At 40.5% G+C, this 19,645-nt stretch overlaps 1 protein-coding gene across 8 annotated transcripts in view; it reads right to left on the bottom strand.

The window, feature by feature from the left end:
- Positions 1 to 19,645, bottom strand: part of Dnm3 (dynamin 3) — a 500,231-nt gene that overhangs the window by 311,625 nt on the left and 168,961 nt on the right. For all 8 annotated transcript variants that reach the window (XM_037211326.1, XM_028864441.2, XM_028864444.2 and 5 more), the window contains exons 7-10: positions 16,874 to 17,016; positions 11,799 to 11,934; positions 9,522 to 9,589; positions 6,560 to 6,698 (exon numbers count right to left, since the gene is read on the bottom strand). In XM_037211326.1, coding sequence (XP_037067221.1) covers positions 6,560 to 6,698; positions 9,522 to 9,589; positions 11,799 to 11,934; positions 16,874 to 17,016 — 486 coding nt within the window. The remainder of the gene's footprint in view (positions 1 to 6,559; positions 6,699 to 9,521; positions 9,590 to 11,798; positions 11,935 to 16,873; positions 17,017 to 19,645) is intronic.

Genomic DNA, 19,645 nt, shown 5'->3' with positions numbered 1-19,645 from the left:
AGATGTCCCTGGAGAGAAGCCAATCGGCTCATAAAGCCCTAATGTCCTTGCCTTGTTATCCTGTGCCGCAGAGACAAGAGTGAGAAAATATCTGAGAAGAAATGCTTTCCCCAGAGTTAAAAAATCTAGCTTCATGCAGTGTTGTCTGAACATACAGAAACCCCATATGTTTTAACCTAATGTGTGTTTATATGGCACAAGGAAAAAAATGTTAAAAGATTTTACACATAAAGCAATCAACATGAGGAGGTATAAATGAAAACAATGCTTTAAGTATATGTGTGTACAGGTATGTGAAACTATAATAGAGCTAAAATAACTATATATTTTATATGGCCTGGAGCAGTCTTGTTTTACTCTTATAATTATGGTGAAAGTATTAATAGTACTCCCTTTAACTCTCAAGAATGTCCTGCCCTGGACAATAAATTATATAGTCACTTTCTCAATGCCTCATGTTCAAAGGGGTCAAATAATGAAGTGTTAGCATATGTAACATTAATTAGGATTTTTTTCTGAAAAAAAATTTAATTTTAATTATACTAGTTTTAAAATGAGAGGTTAATGGTAGACTTAAGGCCAAAAACACTGAGCATCAAAATAAAGCATAAAGACTGACAGATGTTTGGATGAAAACCTGTCCAGATGTCTTCATTTTCAAAGAAATGACTAAAACACTCTTTCGAAACCAAGTGCATATTTCTTTAGCATCAAGGAACTTAAGAACATGTAAATTTTTAATAAGTATTTATACAGTGCCTCTCCTGGGGGTTTAGTCATTGCAAGCGGTTCTAGGGTTTGGGAGATAAAAGGCAAAGCTCTTTGTTATAAATAAACTTATAATCAGCAAGAGGAGGGACTCACATGAGCAAATGAACACATACAAATTCCCACACCCTAGCTCAGGCATGATGAGAGAAACAGACATAGGTTAGCAACTGAAGCGTGGAGACGAGAGTGAGGAAAGGGGCCAGGAAAGGACTCCCAGAGGCCCTCCAGGAAAGCATTCAGGAAATGATGAAGAGTGTGCGGGATCTTTATAAATGAGGAAGGACTGAGGAAGACAGGAGAGGAAAAGCAGACATTTAAGACAAAGAGAATTGCATGTGCAAATGCCAAAGACATGAAAAGTCTTAGAGGGGGAGTGGATGGCGGCCATAACAAGTAGGGGGACAACAGACATAGTGGAACAAGTACTTAGAAATTAGATGGCAAAGTGCAGACCTAAGTGACTTAAATTTATGCTCAAGGCTTGAAAGGGTATTAATTTTAATAAAACAAACAAAATATAGGTCTGAATTTTAGAAAGGCTACTTTGATAGCATAGAGGAGGGTGAATTTGAGGGTACTGAGGTTAGAGGTCAAAGGATCAGGAGACCACTAGAGGAATCTTCAGAACCTAAGAGAGGACATAATGTAGTTGTAGTAGTTGGGGGACAGTGTCTTGGTTTGCATCTGTAATGTCTCCCATAGACTCTGTCTGGAGCCATCAGGCCTTAGTTTTTAGCATTAGTAGGAAGGCTAGGGATCTGTGAAGCAACAGGGCATGACTAGAGGAATTGCATTGTTAGACATGGATCTCTCAAGGTTATATGTGCCATGGGTTCTAGTCACGGTCTCTGCCTATTGGTTTATGAAATATGAACAGTTGACTCATATACCCCCCACCATGCATCTTCTCAGCCAGAAAAAAAACTGGATTTTCTCTAAAACCATGAGCTAAATGAAACCTTTCCTCACTAAACTACTGATACAGACCATTTTAAAAGGCTTGGTCTGGAGGTGTCAATTTGGGAATCATCAATATTTCAAGGTGTAAAGGGTAGTTGAATGATAGAGACATGATCTGCCAACTAAAACTACAGCAAGAAAAGAAGGATGTCCATTATCAAGCTCAGTAGAATCCCCGAGTTTACAGGGAGGCAAAAGTGGACAGCCATTGAGAACAAAGATGGAAGAGAATGAGTGAGAGAGAGGCATGGCCACTTCAAAACAAGAGTGACTTTCAAGAGGAGTAAGAGTGTCCAAAAGTTATGGCAGACAGGCCCCAGTTGACCTTGGTGGTGAGTATCTCTAGAAAGTGGTAGAGTGCAAGCCAGATGGAGATTGAAAAATTAACTGGAGGAGAGGACAGAAGAAAGGCTTGAGGTGGAGTTTTTCTTGGGCATAGGTATGTGCTGGCCTTGCTAATGTGACAGAGAATGTGACTGTACAGAAAACCAAAGACTCCTAAGAGCAAGTTTTCATAGGAAGTGAGAGTGGAGGTATGAATGTTAACCTTGACCAGAGCCAGTGTCTTATCAGAGATAAAGATAAGGCAGGAGGGTGCTCTGACTACAGGAAAGCTTGGGAGGTTGGAAGATAAGAAGCCAATCTCCTGGTTTATGGCCCCCATGAAATTATCATGTAAAGGTGAAGAAGAGATATTCAACTTAGTGTCCCTGTATGGAGAATATGAGGAGTCACTAATTGGAATCCAATGGAGTATTATTGAATAGCATTAAGATTACATTAAAACAAAAAAAAAAAAAAAAAAAAAAAAAAAAAAAAAAAAAAAAAAAAAAAAAAAAAAAAAAAATAAGCAAAGATTACATTAAGATACAAGCCTCAGTACATTGTGGCACCCATCCAATAAAGGGGCACATGGTTTCCAAGCTTCTTGGGAACTCAGGATGAAGACAAATGTTCACTTTCACCATCCTTTGAGTTTCAACTAGTAGAAACATTAAATCAGGCAGAAATTAAGTAACTGATCAACAAATCAAAAGTGTCTCACTCACCCAACTCTCTCTCCAACACAGTGGGCTCTCTGATTTAAAACTCCTACTCTTGTGTTTTTGAATGTAGGTCTCAGAGGCAAAGAGGAAAAAGTACCTTTCAAATATCCTCTGAGCTCTTCCATTAATTCTTTAATGGCCTTTTAAAAAATCTAAGGAAAGTTCAAGGGGTGACCTGCGTTCTGCATGCCATAAATTTATGGACTGCATCTTCTAAGACATCTGTCTGTGATGCCAAGGACCACAGGAAGTTAGGTGAGTGTAACCCCAGCAGGGACTGAATGGAGAGTCTCAGGAAGCAACACCATCAAAGAACAGTAGCTGTTGGCTGTTAGACATGAGCTCTGCCTGGACAAAGACTGAAGGTTAATTGAGAATGAAGGAGAAAAATGTAAGCCATCTGCTGTGGAATAATTATTACATGCACTGTGTAAATTATGTTGTGATTGGTTCAATATAGAAGCTGACTGGTCAATAGCTGGACAGGATAAGGTTAGATGGGAAAATCAGACTAAAACACTGGGAAGAAGAAGGGCAGAGTCAGGAGAGTTACCAGGAGATGGAGAGGGAGCAAGGCATGCTGGAGGACAGGTAAAGCCATGAGCCATGTGATAACACATAGATTAATAGAAATGGGTTACAATTAATTACAATTAATATTAAGTATCCATATTGATTATTTGAGAACTGGCAGGCAAGAAAGAGAAGCTTGCCTACAGCTAGCTTCTAAAAATCCTGATGCTTCATGGGAGGAGACAGGGACTGGCTGTGACAGCAGGAAGATTGGAGGAGTGTCCTAGTACCACTTGGAACTTCATGGAAGACTCTTTCAGGAGAATGGTAGAATCATGTTTGGGACCCATGACAAGAGAAGTAGGCCAACATTGTGCCTAATCTCAGGCCACTCAATATTTCTTTAGGTTTGTACCAATAAATTTCCATCCATGAAGAAATCTCTAGGGCAGACCAACTTGGGGAGAAATCTAGGCTTTCTTTGTTTCACTTTATTTCATTTAAAGCAAAATATAGAATGTTCCAGGAAGAAAGCAAAAATATACAAGAGATTGATCCAAAACTTGTAATGGAAAGGGAGGTTCAAGTTCGGGGGAGCAAGAATAGGAGCCAGAAAGTATCTGGGCACAAACTGTCTCATCCCAGGCTTACTGTCGCTTTTCCAGTAAGTCGGATAAAATGGAAAATGATAAAAAAATAAACAAATAAAAAGATTCATACATACCATAAACACTTTCTATAACTGAAAACATAAATCTACACACATGTGCCAATCTTTTGATGTCAGGCCAGGGCCTGCTCTCTGCATATGGATCCACTGATTAGAGTTATGCCTCTTCTGTCTTACATAAACCACATCCTTCATCTACGATTTCCAGTTTTGCTTTCTTTAAAGGGAGGGAGAATGTGAACACACTTGTTAAATACTCTGAATGCAGAAACTCTACATTTTTATAAGCACTCGGCCAACTGCATGCACTGTTTTACTGTTATCCTGCCCATACCTTACCAGTAGCACAGTATTCACAGATAACAATTTAGCAAGGCTTTGCAAAGCATTCAACTCAATTTTCAGAGAAACCAAACCATTTTTTTTTCCCTCTGCATTTGATCAGTTTATACTCTGTGAAATCTAGTTGGGTGAATAGGTTTAAGGATCAGTGCAATTCCATTGCTCTTTGTTCGTAGATGTAGGAGGACACAGTGCACCTAAAGGAAAGCCTTTGCACAGACCACATCTGTATGCTGACGCTGGCAATCTGGGTGGCTAACACAGGGTGCAATACTAGTTAATCCTACGGGTCGGTTAAAGAGCCAATCACGAGTTCTTTAGATGCAGAGGCAACAAGACAGGGAGCCCAGAGTGTGGCGTATTAACCGGCTTCCAAGCCGTGGAATGCTGGTGTTCAAAAGATGATTTTCTTCTCCATCACTTCTGCCCCCACCATCCTTGGCTCCTTATCCCTTGGGGCCTTTGCTGTTTGCATGGAAAGAGAGACTTGGATGGCAAGGCTCACAGAAGCACTGTAGCAATTCCACAGGGGGTTCTCGGCTTCTAGTTACTTCTAGATACCGTGTTACTTCCCTTGCCTCCTATTGTTTAGAGTTTAGAGTCAGAAGTCTCACTCGCTTGCCTTGTTCACTATTCACAGATCTTCTTCATCTGAGCTTCTCTTCCAGGAGACTGGGACCAACACCCATGCCCTGCCTACCAGTTGCTGCCAGTAACCACACATAAAGCAAAGAGCAACAAAAACAAAAAACATGTTTTCCAGAAATGCTCATGTTCCCAGAATCAACTGTCATGGATTAGGCCTGCTTTCCCCTAAATACTACCACAACTCTCCTTTCCAATACAAAAGACGTCTTTAAATGTTTTATGGTAGGGCACACCTTTAATCCAAGTACGTATGAGGCAAAGGTAGGTGGATCCCTGCAAGTTCGAGGCCAGCTTGGTCTACATAGTGAGTTCTAGGCTAGCCAGGGCTACACAGAGAGACCCTGTGTAAAAAATAATAACAATTAATTAAAAATAAAATTTAAAAAAAGGAAAAGAAACAATATGCAAATACATTTAACTCTTTAAATTTATAAATGTGTGTGCACACACATGCATGTATATGGGTACCTATAGAAGCCAGAAGAAGACTTTAGAACCCCAGAGCCAGAATTACAGGCAGTCATGAGCTATCACATGTGGGTAGTAGGAACTGAACTCCAGTCCTCTGCCAGTGCAATGAGTGCTCTTAACTGCTAAGCCATCTTTCCAGCTTCCCCCCAAAAGTCTTTTAATGGTCTTAGCAATTTAGCATATTTTCTTCATATTCTTCAGTGAGATGTCACTCAAGCTGGAAAGTCTCTCCCCAAGGACTCTCCTCTATAGATTTAATATATATTCAAAGCACAGAATATAGGTTGCTGTGGAAATGGCCACTTACTGTGATTCATCAATGTGTTAGGTGTCGATAGGTCTTCAGGCATCACTCTGTTTAGTTCTCACTCTGTGATCTCAGGCATCATATTTATTCCCTCCAACTTATTAATTTATGTGTGACATGAAAAGGTGGCTACGTTCACCAGTATACTAGCAGGCCACTCTAATGTGTGACATAGACTTATACCAATGATAATGCCACCACAGTGAGGACTAAACGGAATGATGCCTGAAGTATCTGGACGCCGAACACCATGCTGCTGTAAATACACAAAACAAGTACAAAAACACAAACACACAGGGGCATGGCACATTTGAAACATCTTTGCATTTGGATTGGAAGGTGCTTACAGAGAGAAGCCAGAAATAATGTTTGAATCTGGGTTACTGGGCCTCAGAGGCCTCTTAACCAATACATAACACTGTTTGTTTTCAGAAGGCCAGGCTAAAGTGGAATTATTAATCATTTAAAAGATTCTTTTACTGATACACACAGTGTCAATGATGCCCTTATCTAGCAATTATCTTCAACCACAGACCATAGGGATTTGTTTATAGCATTCATCTAATTATCCTAAAGTGATGTTTATCTGTTGCAGACAACAAGGATGGCTAAAATGCACTCGTTCTGAACTAAGCAAAGGTATTTTAGGCATGATGGAAGGCAATGCTCTGCCCACTGCCAAAGCAGCTTCCACCATAATCTGTCAGTCTTTCCCATTGCACAGACACAGAATGGCTTCAGTGAGGGAGTTAGGGGGAGCCATACAGAGGGATAAGAAAGGTGAATGAAGCAAGGAGACACTCGCTGGCAAGTTTAATAATCCGAACTTACTTTCTTGGTACACTTCTTCACAGTGTTGATCAATTCCTGCATTACCAGGTCCACGCTCTTCAAGGAAGGTCCTTTCAGCTTTACTATCTGCTTTTTGACTATTGCCTCAAATGCCATGTCTGGAGTAAACAGCCCTGTCCTGAATGTGAGAAAGAGAGCAGCAGATTAGATTTCAGCAGCTGAGTAGTAGCCAGTAGCCCTAAAATACGTTTCAATTGACTTCAACTTAAATGAAGCATGCAACAGACCAGCTGTAAAAGGTATATAGGTGGCTGAGGAGACAGATGGGTCATTAAAATTCTGGCCTTGCGAGCATGAGGACCTGAGTTTGATTCCCAACACCCACACACAAAAAGACAGGACTGTGGTACAAGCCTGTGATCCCAGAGGAGGAAAGATAAATAAGAAATGATCTCTGGGCTCACTGTGCATCTTCCATAGCCTGCTTGGAAAACTTAAGGCTGATAAGAGATCCTGTTTCAAAAATGAGGTGGATGGCTCCTGAAGAAGGACAACTGAAGCCTCCATGTACAAGTGTACACACTTACATGTGCAACTGTACACCCTACACATACATGCACACACACATATGCACACATACCACACGAGCACAATAGAGAGAGAGAAACATGCATATATCCATAACACAAAATATATATAGTATCTAGTTCTATATATGGCACCTTTATATATAGTTTATATGTGGTTTTTGAGACAGAGTTTCTCTGTGTAGTTTCTCTGGTTGGCCTGGAATTTACTCTGTAGACCAGGCTGGCTTCAAACTCAGAGATCTTCCTGCCGCTGCCTCCCAAGTTCTGGGATTAAAGGCAAGCGCCAACACTGCCCAGCTTGAAAGAAGAACAGTCCCCAGGTGGGTGCTATACTATTATCTTTAATAATCCTAAAACACAAGTTCCCACCTAAGAGCAATGTCCAAGGACTGAGAAGAGCAGGACTTCTCAGTATGTGCCAAGTACTGGGATCAATGCCCTGCACCACACACAGGACAGCCAAGCATGTTTTCATAACTTACAAAGTAATGGTAACTGTCATTTGTCTCAATTCATTATTTCAAAATAACAAAAAGGAACGTAACTAGGCAGGCCTCTATAACAGCATGTTCCCTGTCTGAATTTTTTCAAAAAAAATAATAATATGTGTCTGTACAGAAAACTACAGACATTATTCTTGATAATACTTACCTAAAAATGCCATGTAACAATTATTTTCATGTATCATTAAGTTATTATGAGTAATCTAGAGATGACTTGGTGCACAGGGAGGCTGCTGTGGGTATGTTATATTCAAGTAGTGTGTTATTTTATAAGAGAGTTGCATCTGTAGATTGGGCTATCTGGGGAGAGGGTGTCTAAAACCAACACCTAGTAGATTACAAGGGTGATGTACTAAGTTTCCATTACCATCCCGAAAGGATTTCAAAAGTAGCTCTTTGCTAACATGTGAGCTGCCCATGTATATAGTGAAGCAGTGGGGCCCCCAGAGTCAACTCATCATCAGGCTATGTTAGCATTCAGGCCTGTCCCTGGCACACCCAGTACCCTGACAATGTCATCCTATGTAAAGTCCCCTTTAAGAAAAAAAAACCCTCTCCCTATCTTCTCTCTCTCTCTCTATATATATATATATATTAAATTTATATATATATATATATATACATATATAATATTATAATCCCAGTACCTTAGAAGCTAGGTATGGTGATGTGTGCCTTTAATCCCAGTATGGTAAACATGTAGAGACAGGAGGGTCCCTCTTAGAATCTGTTCCCAATATAATTTCATCCTGGCCCTGTGACAGAAGATGAGCCACAACTGGCCACCAACAGAAGGACCACTTCCTTCACTTAAGGTAATCCATGAACCATGAACCAACATCTTAAAGGGGCCTGGCTTACACTCAGGACATTTCTATTCAACACATACTTGTCAAATCATGTTTAGTTTACTATACATGAGGTCAAGAAATTTTTAAATAAATTATATCATAGTTCTAGACTACATTTCTATGGACTGAATGCTGTTTCCCCTAAGAGTCACATGTTGAAGCCCTGAATACTTGATATCACCACATTAGGATTTAGGGCCTTTGGGAAGAAACCAGCTCATAAGGGTGGTGCTCTCATGAGTGAGATTAGTGTCTAATAGGAAGAGAGTAGAGAGCTTGATTGTTCTATTCAACCACATAAGAGCATGTGAGATCTGAGTAGTATATGAATTGGAATAAGGCCCTCACCAGACCACGCCATGCTGGGGAACATCTTGTGCTGTCAGCCTCCAGAACTGAGAGACAAACTTTGTTGTTGATAAGCTACCCAGTCTGTGATGGTTTATTATATAAGCCTAAAAATAGTGAACTATAAAAATAACAGAATAATCGTACTCTGAATAAGGCATAATTCAGCTTCTAGCTCACTCCAGCCCACAGTCTGTGCTCATGTCGCTCCACTCTCCTAACCACACTACCCACAACAGCCCAAACGCAAAAGGCCCAGCTCCATTAAGACTGGCTGCACTTTGTCATCTCTATGGCTTGACTCACACTCCTCCATCCTGAACAACCTGCATTCTAACCTCCCACCCTCTCAGGTCCACTGGATAAGCTCTTCATGTGCATGTATGCACACATCTGCATTTGTGTACACACACACACACACACACACACACACACACACACACACACATCTACTCAGAAATCAGTAGAAGATTCAGTTCATATCATGAGGAGTACAGGCCATAGATATAGAAAGGTTTTTTATTATTATTATTATTAAAAAAAAACTTTCTCTAGCAATAGAATATTATCGCTGAGTTAAAACCAAGATTTCCTCTTCTGATTTCTGCTTCTCTATTTTCCTCCATTCTGATGATGAAAAACTGCTAGCCATTTGGAAATGCTCATTTTCCTTGGTAGATTGAAGACAGGGAAAACATGAATCACTTGCCTGATACCATGTATGTTTTTGATTGCATAGCTTATTTCTCTTCTCAATTCTTTCTCATTGAACTCCATCTGCAGATGCAAAATGAACCACAGTTATGATACTTAATTCCTTCAGATAATATTATTGAATAGTATAGAATGAGAGTAACTTGACTTCGTTATTAATAAATGGATACTCATGTCTTTTGTAAGCTATATCCAGATGGTTAAAACATCTGTTTATATGGAGTTCAAGGCCACATGGAACACTGGGGATTTCCGAGTTCCAGTGGAGCAGAGATTTTAGCTCTATTATATATGAGGGGTGCTGTGCATAAAGAATACCTCCTGGACATAAACCCAGCCACTCATTTGAAACACAGAATTCCTTTTTGCTGAATGTAGTAAAGTAGAGGCCACAGGAGAACGCAAATATGAGAGTATCTCTTGATGGGTGGCAACAGCACAGCTGTCTTTTCTCCCTGGCCATTTTAACCACCTGACTGTAAGACCTCTTTATAAAAGGAAATTAATAATACCTCATCAAGCCAAAACAGGATGCTTTGCAGTATAAATATTTCCCAGAAGTCTTAGGCACAACAAATCTACTTGGAAGTAGGATCAAAGTGTCAGGGAGCTTAGCCCCAGAAGGCACATCCAGAGAGCAGCAGGTTCAGCTCTGACAGGGATGTAGCCCTTCCAGCCTCACTCTCTGTCCATTTCCTCCCTCACACTCTTCATCTCAGAACAATGGCTTGCCTTAAGTCTCCATCTTATGCTGTGGCTTCACAGCTCAGAGCCTTTATCATTCCTCCTTTAATATCATTAACATGTCCACCCCGCCCCCTCCTCTTACTGCTTATCTAGCTACTCATCCTTCCAAACTCAGCTCAGAAGTCTGGCTCCTTTGCATGCTTGGGCTCGGATTCATGTCTGTGGGTGGTGTTTCCATAGCACTCTGTGCTGAAGTTTGTCACTTTACTTAGCACATTTTAATAGAACTATCTATTTACCCACCTACTTCCCACACCAATACACAAACATCCACCTCCTCACGTGTGAGACAAGTGGCACAGTCCCTAGGCTACTGAGCTGCATTATTGAGCAATCAAGCCGAGCAAACCCAAACAACTCTTGTTTCATACCCACACACTGACGGTTTTTCTTAGTTCCCTGGTCTGATGGGCACCATCACTCAGTCAATGGCAAAAAGCCAAAACTTGGGGTTTCTGTCTCTTGAATCGATCCATGCCTATCAACCTTACCTCTAAAATCAGTCATCCATTTCTCTCCATTCTCTCTTGTTACATCATTTTTACTGAGAAACTACACACACACACACACACACACACACACACACACACACACACACACACACATTCCAGACCTCCCTTGCACAAGATCCCTTCCAAGATCATGTGCCTAATTATATATTTGTAATTTTGCTTTCTTCCTTTTTAAGGGACTCCTGAGATTATAGGAGTTTCAGGCATAAAAAAAAATGGTTCATCACCTGTAGCTAGGCCCTCTTCCTAACCATATCTAATGCTTGTCCATTGGTGACCCAGCAGGCATAGTGTTTTTTGGGGATCATCAACCCAATCAAGTCACACACCCCTGTGTAAAATCCTCCTGTGGCTTTCCATTGTTAAATGTGAACCCTTTACTGAAACCAGGAAAGCCCTGAATGAACTGGGCACTTCCTTCCTCTCTAAATTTTCATCTTCCTCTCACCTAGCTCTCTACCTGCCAAGTCTGCTCTTTGCTATCATACTTATTCCTGTTCAGTGGCTTCAGAGGAGGACACAGCATCTTCCCTGAGTCAGTCTCTCCCCAGAGATCTTCATAGCACTGACCTTCTAATGCTGTGCTGGTCATAGTTAACATGTCCTTTTCTCAGAGAGAACCCATCTAAACAGCTCATGAAAAGGCACTTTCACATCATGCTACCATAACAACACTTGAAATTTTCTTAATTTGTCTATTTTTTCATTTTCTGTGTTTCCACAATAGACAAATTAGACCCTTCTCTATCTTGATCCCTAGAATTTGGTCCCACAGGAGAGTTTCAAAAATAGTTTAAATTAGAAAACTGATAAATGTCGTGGAAAAACTCAAGCATTATTTCTTGAAGTAATCTATATGAACTCACTAAAATCAGAAAAGAATATTTTGAGTACAAAGGATTTTATTCCAAGAACATTATTGGTCCCCACACATCATGTTACATCAAAAGGGCTGCAAAAGAGAATTTGGAAATGACGTAGGGCAAAGGGAGAAAAGAACATTGCTTACAAACCTTCACTATCTCAAAGGGAAAGCGCTCGTGGAAAATGCGATTGATTTTAGCACCGCCAGAGAGCTCTAGTGTATCGACTTGGTCCCCCGACCCTTCGATTCTCTTCTCAAAGTCCACAGCGAACTGCTGGACCATCCTGGAGTTGAGAAAGAGAAATAAGCCTGAGTTAAAGTTGGTTAAAGCTCCCTCGCTCTCTGGTTGTTCTTGCCCCGTTCTGCGGAGGGGATCACTTAGACTCCTTTCCTGGTGTTCTTAGTGGCACCTACTGGTCAAGTCGAGAAGGCCATTACAAGACCACAAGTTGCTGAGATTTATTTTAGACATTTTCACTAGAGTAAATATTTTAAATATCTTTCTCTTTAGGTGTGTTCTGTTCATTGTGGTTATAACATGAAATGGTATTTAAGGAACGCTTGAATTAAAAATTAAAGCAATGTAATAAATCTTAAATAGAATAAGCAAGATCTACTCCTGTGATATCACGCTTGCCCCCTCACAGCTCCTGCCACTCAAACCCCTCACAGGGCATTGCCTCCTTTTCTCCTTCAAAGTATGGAAACCTCAGTCTTTCTCCCTCATCCTCTAAATTTGTACTGGGTTGTCTAAGGGTGGCCACAGCATCAAAAGTTATCATATACAATTTTTCTGCACCTTCAGATGCCATGATTCATAGGAGTACCTTGCCCATATGTGAAACTGTGTGCTGGGCATGTATTTTTTTTTTCTTAGCTGTCTTGGATCAACACATCTAAAACGTGAACCACTTAACTTCTCTCAGTCCTGAACCTGCTGATTCTCCTGCCTTAGCTCTAGCCTCAGTAACTTCTTTTTGGATACTAGAGCACCTCTAGATTTCCATTCTGATTCTAGGATTCTGTTCAGGTCAGACCTTACACTGCCATAGTTATGCAAACCTGTCATCACAGACTTGTAGAACTAGCTCTGGCTTGCTTTTCTGTAGATTCCCACAGTTGGGTTTAACCTGTTATCTAGGATTCTTCGTGCTATGGCCCTGGCTGTTCTCGAGGCCTGTCTCTTGCCCATCCACATATACCTTCCAATTCAAACACAAAGAATATACTGGCCAGTTCCCCAAAGTACCATGCCCCTGTGTTTTTGGTCTTGTTTGGGGGCATTTACAGCACTATTGACTCCATTCCCTGCCTAGCTAATTTCCTTCTGTTCTAAAGACTCAGCTCAAGCAGTAATTCTTTCAAGAAACCCTTCATGATCAGTGATCCTCAACTACCACCACCACCTACCACTGCCCAGATGAAGGGGTCTTCTGCTTCAGCCTACTTCTAGAAAATACTTTAATAGATCACATCACCACTATTTGTTTTCCTGTCAGTCACTCCCCTGAGGACAAGGGCTCACACTCAGTTTATCTCTACATGAGCAACATATAAGAGATGCTTAATAACTATGAAATAATTAATTATCTTAGACTAACTGGTTAAAATAAAAGAGAAAGAAGAAAAGTATTCCATTTGTGATAACTTAGGTTTAGACATTCTACTTCTGGCATACTAGAGCTACTACTTTCAAATTCAAAATCTAATAGAAAAATATTTTCTAATCTTCTGAAACTTGTATATTTTTATTGTAACTTATATCTTTTTATTGTCAATAAATTTATTGGCTATAATGAGTTAAAGTAATTACAAATGACTTAGCCATGTTCCGGTGTCAGCTAATGTTTTTAGTGGTTTTTGTTGAACATCTGTAAAGTTGTGGCATATGCCGTAAAACACTAGAAATTTTTACAAACTTCCATCTCCGTCACTTCTTCCCATACCCTCCACTTGGTGGCATTGAAATAAGCTTCACTCTATTCTCTTACTCTACTCCTTAAACCTAACACACTCTCCTCATACTTCAGGGCATTGAGCATTCACTTCCCCTAAGAAGTAATACTTCTCCTAGCATACACCTGACTCCTCTTCTGGGCTCCAACAGTCTCTCCTCACGATAAATAGGATTGGAAGAGTCTAACACAATTCATCATTTACATATGTATCTTCATGACCCTCTCCTCGAGTACAAAGGTTCCCATTCACTGCTGATGCCATGGTAGGTAATGCAGACCAGAGTCTGATTAGAGTGCATGGAAGGATGGCAGGAGGAAGGAATGAAGGGGCATGTCAGGAAAGGCAGGAGCACAAGAAGAAGATGAACCAACAGTCTAGTCAACAATCTAATGGTGAGATAGTCTGTAGTCAAGACCCATGAAGTCACAGAGGCAAGGACCAGTCTTTATATCCTAGCTTCAGATGGATGTTGAGATAATAATGTATAACCTCAATATAAATGTATTTCTTTTCTATGTAACTTGAAGAATTTTATGAGTTTAACCAAAGTCAAGAAGACATAGACGAAGGAAGAATTCTACTCTTAAATTTTTTTCTTCTTTGGTATGGTATTATTTTTAAGTAAAATATAGTATGATTCAATTAAGATGCCACTGAAACATTTTAAATATTTAGAAATATCTTCACTTAAAAAACAGAATTAAATCTCCTTTTGTGGCCATCACTGGAACAACAAACACCAAAATAAGTTCAATACCTTTGTGATATCTTGATTAATATCACAAACAATATCTTAATTCTGACCAAAGCAAAAACCACAGAATGCATTTCAAAGCATCCCCTCACATTTGAAGAAAGATGATGTCTCCCCCTCTTTCCAAAGATTTGAGACAGTAGTACAGTGCCAGATCTATGCCCATCTGAATGGATGATAAAGTTCAAGTTGTAGGAGGACACCACAGAAGTCATCAGATTAGCAAAGCAGCCCAGGTTTACAGGAAGAAATATGTCACTTACACTGGATGAGTACAGCAGGAAAGTTCTAATAGCATCGCTGTCCATGTGGGCACTCACCCAAGAAGGTGGTTATTGCCATGCTAAAGCTGGACAACCATGGCAAAAAAAGAATTGCTAGAACAGAAAGTCAAATTTCACCCACCACATAGGGAAGAAATCAGACAAATATAAGGATGAAACTATAGTGAAGTATAGAGGGTAAGAGGTCCTTGTTTACACAGATAAGCACTGGAGAAGCCAGGAAAGTTAAACACTCAGGCTTGTCTCTTCAAAGGAAGGAGATGTTTGAATGCTGGGAAAGAATGTAGTTTATGACTGGTGATCTTTTGCTATCTGTAGGGCCAGGCTTTACTGGAATCCCCCAGAATATTATGTTTGTTTATCCCTGGCATTTCTCCTCTAAATCTTGAGCATTGCTTCTCGGTCAATAAAACCCATCCTTATGACAGATATCACTTGTACTTTACAACAGCCTAAGTATTTCTATGTTATCTTAGGTCCAGGCCAGTCCTGACTCCCACAGCATTATGTTGACCTCAGTCATTCTCCCTGGACCCTTATCTTGAGCATTGCTCCTGACTCATCAGAACCGATCTTTATGGAAGATGCCATATGTACTTTGTAAAGAGTTTCAATGTAAACATGTCTTAAGCTTTGTTGTACACTTGGGACTGAGCTAATTGTCATCAGGAAACTTTTCCCCAAAATTGTTCTGTGCTTAAATATGGCTAAAGTAAACCACCTGGAGTCAGAGTCCAGAATTTTGGCCCAGCACCAACTCACTAAGTAGTGTTGAATCAAGTTTCATCCTTGTCTCTCCTCACTGCTGACTGTGAAGCATATTGGGACCACCCCACACACAGTGAAGATGCAGGAAGAAATGAGGCTTACATACTAAAGATTGGTTACATGAAAAATAAGGGAATTAATTTTGCTTTGAGGTGCAAGGAATAAAGGTGCCACAAAATGGGCCAGGGAAGTGGTTTAGTTGGTAAAATGTTTGCTACACAAGTAAGAGGATCTAAGTTCAGACCCATAGCACCCACGTAAAAGCCAGGCATAGTAACATGCACTTGCAATCTGCCACTGGGGGTGGGGGAGATAGGAGGGTCTCTTTGGCTTGCTGGACTAGTCTAGCTAAATTGATGAGCTCTGGGTTCTGTGAGAGATCCTGTCTCAAAAAATAAGGTGGACAGCAATCAAAGAAGACATCCAATGTTGACCTCTGATCTACACTAACACACCCTCATGCATATTCATGCCCCCTATACATATACAATACAAACAAATATAAGTAAGTAGATGATAGATAGATAGATAGATAGATAGATAGATAGATAGATAGATAGATAGTACTATAAGAGGCATCAACTATCATCATTGACAGGCAATGTAGGTGTATAGGAATACTGGGTAGCAGTCTTCCAATTGAGACAGACCTAGTGTAACTTGAAGCACAAGAAAAAGGGACAATTGAGGTCAAGAGGGGTCAACAGAGAGATGAAAGGAGAGAGTGTTCTCTAGAAACTCTGCTTTCCTACTATCCTACCCTACCAACCTAGGAAGAAAACAGGAAGGTCATGAAGGAGTAAAAGTCCTACAGGAGTTTTTATGCTTGAAGTTTAAACAGCCATATTAAAATCATTACCAGAAAGAAAAATAAGCAATTGATGCCTTTTTTTTTTTTTTTTTTTTTTTTTGAAGCTGAGGATCGAACCCAGGGCCTTGCGCTTGCTAGGCAAGCTCTCTACCACTGAGCTAAATCCCCAACCCAAAGTGGCTCAGCCGTTAAAGGCTAGGCTCACAACCAAAAATATAAAAAAAGCAATGGAAATGTGGCCTTTTTCTCTATAGTTTTTAATTAATATTTCATTCCCATTCTACTGAAATATACACACAGGCAAATCACATGAGAACTTGAAATAAAGATAACAAAGTGGCATCTACAGATTCAATTCTAAAATATAAATGATATGCTCATCTCTACCTACTTCTGAGGCAACGGGAGAAAAACTCTCCTGAGGTATCACTGCTAGTTTTACCCCCTGACTGAATCCATGGAGATGGACAACTGGTTAAACAGTAAAATCAACAAGTGTTCCTTGAGAAACGTAACGATTCAAGGGGCACTGTATAGCACACAGAACCTCATGAGTGCTGCTCGCTGCTTCTAGAAGTCAGCACAACCAACAGATGGAGGCAAAGCAAACAGTTTCAAATGAACAAAGAGAGAGAGAGGTGACCCACTGCAACAGAGCTTTTGTCTTCCTCGTGGGGTCTTCCGGTTTGAAGTTTTTGAAGGCTTCGACTTCATGTTCGATGGAGAGCAACTGTCCCTGGAGTTTGTTCCTGAAGTTGGGTAGGGTATCTCGAATATGGTTGGTAAGTTGCTAAATAAAACACAGCAAACACAGACATGAGTGTAAGAGTGCAGATCAGCTCATGACAAACTGCAGCCTCCGCTGTCGCCCTCGTCATCGCCCCTCAGAACTCACATGCACGTTTGCAATGGACTGTGTAAGTGGGGATGAAAATGCAGTGTCCTCTCTTCCCCACTGCCTTTTGGAGATGCTTGAGAGTCCTTCAGTTAGTTACACACTTGGGTTATCTTTTTTTTTTTTTTGTCCTCCCACACCCTGCTAAAATGTACCTGAAATTAGTAGTGGGACTGTACTATATACCACGTTAGCATGGGGGTAATTTAGATTGCTGTTCACAGAAAGGACCATTTAACACCTTTAATCCCAGCACTCAGGAGGCAGAGGCAGGCAGATCTCTGAGTTGGAGGCCAGCCTGGTCTACAGAGCAAGTTCCAAGACAGCTAGGACTACACAAAGAAACCCTGTATATTAAAGACGTTGGAATCTGAACATCTCAGGCACTGCCTGATGTTTTCCTTACCAACTGGATGAGCATCCTGATGGTGCACAGGTGGTCAAAGGTGCTACAGGGAGCTGCCAGCTGCTAGCTTTCTCTGCACTCTGGGTCTCAGGCAGGCCCCTTCCATTTCCTCCATCTCCCGGGGCCATCTAGCTCTGACTGATCACATTTAGGCCTTCAAGGAGGTGGCTTTAAAAGGTCCATGGCTAAGCAAGGGATTTCTCCCTGCCACTGACATCCCTACCCAGTCATTTGATTGGCAATGCCTCTGCCATCAGTTTGCACCTCAAATTCAGTAGGACAAATGCTTCCAGAAGAATCTCTCCAACGGTATGTGTTTAATTAAAGGCAAACTTGAGCAAGGAACACAAGTGCCAGTTTTCTGTCACATGTTCTTTCTACAGTGAGGCTTTAAAAATCTGAATTAAAAGAAACCAAGATAATTGACCCACTGAAGTAACATATTGGTAATAAAAACAAAGAGTCAGAAAAACACAGGAAAAATGAAAAACAATTGAAAGCAAGGAAAAAAGAAAAATAAATGAGTACTAATAAGAATAAATATGTCGCTGGGTGGCAGTGGCACATGCCTTTAATCTCAGCACTCAGGAGGTAGATCCAGGCAGATCTCTGTGAGTTTGAGGCCAGCCTGGTCTACAGAGTGAGTTCCAGGACAAGCACCAAAATTACACAGAGAAATCCTGTCTTAAAAATAAATAAATAAATAAATAAATAAATAAATAAATAAATAAATAAATAAATAAAGTCAAGACTAAATGAATTATTTTAACTTGTCTTTTTGTTTATCTCAGACTATTTGAATGAAGTATTCAATTAACCCATGGCCACCTAATGGTCAGCGGTTGGTGGCTCCATCACTCACTACTAGCAAATATGAATGGTCTTGGTTTCTGGACTGGTACTGCTGTCGTGGCCATGAAGCAGCAAACAATAGAATGAAGAGAAGTGCATTCCCAGTACTAATGTCACAAAAGACAAGGACCTAAGCCTAATAACAGCAACAGTGAACAACAGCAGTCACCTGATGCCATGTGGGCTGTCAGAAAATAGGAACACTTGCCTCTGTTTGTGCTCGGTGAACATCTCAATAGTAGAGTGACATTGGATCCCCTCTTGGCTTTCTAAAACAGGTTTCTCCTTGACTTCCATAACCCCAGCTCCTCTAATTTTTCTGAATCATTTTCCAGGTGCCTCCCACAACTCCTGTAACAATCCTTCTCACCAGACAGATAACACTGAAATTTTCAACAATGGATCCTATACCTCTTCTCAGCTAAATAAATGTTCTATCCTGAGATATCTCATTCTGTCTGTGGATTTGGTAAATATTCAAACAACTGTTCCTGCTAACAGGTTATCTACAAACAGAACTCCCTATCCATTCTGTGGGCAGATGCATTCAGCCATCTCCTGGATCTATAAATGACACCCAGCTTCAACACAGCCAAATGAACTACCTAACAGCTACAGTTTGGACCTGTGGTCTTCTCAAACGCCCACATGTTAAAAGCTTGGTCACCAACCCGTGCAACTGTTGCAAGGTTGTTGGGACAGTGAGGATATATGGCTAGTGGGAAGAAATCAGATTGCTGGAAGCATGCCCTTGAAGGACATTGAAAAGTTGGTCCCTTCTTTCCTTCTTAGACACCAGGAAGTGAGCAGCCTTTTCTTCCATGAGCTTCCAGCATGATGTACTGTGTTGCCATGGGTCCAACACAATAGAATAAAGTGAGTGATAATTTGATGCATAATTCTTTTCTTGTAAGTTGTTATTTTATCATATCAATGAAAGCCAACTAACACACTCATCTTCTCCTACAGGTCTCCAACATCTTAACAGGCTGGGAACATAGGAGTTAACCTAGTTGCTCATCAAAGAGTTCTCCATCACCCATCGCAAGCTCATCTTGAGTTCTCAGTTCTCCTCAACATTTCTCAAATTACTAGCCCTAACAAAGACCAAACTACCCTTTTTTTTTAAACTTTACTATTAACTGATCTCCCCAATTTTAATCCTAACTGGTCTATAATTAATCTTCCTGACTGTGATTTACATATGCTTTTCAACTCACCAATCTGACCCTTTTATTACCTTTATCAAGGGTCTTTTGAAGAAAT

Source organism: Peromyscus leucopus, chromosome 15, assembly GCF_004664715.2.
Source record: "Peromyscus leucopus breed LL Stock chromosome 15, UCI_PerLeu_2.1, whole genome shotgun sequence".
NCBI lineage: Eukaryota > Metazoa > Chordata > Mammalia > Rodentia > Cricetidae > Peromyscus > Peromyscus leucopus.
This window is presented reverse-complemented; position numbering and strand designations above follow the sequence as displayed.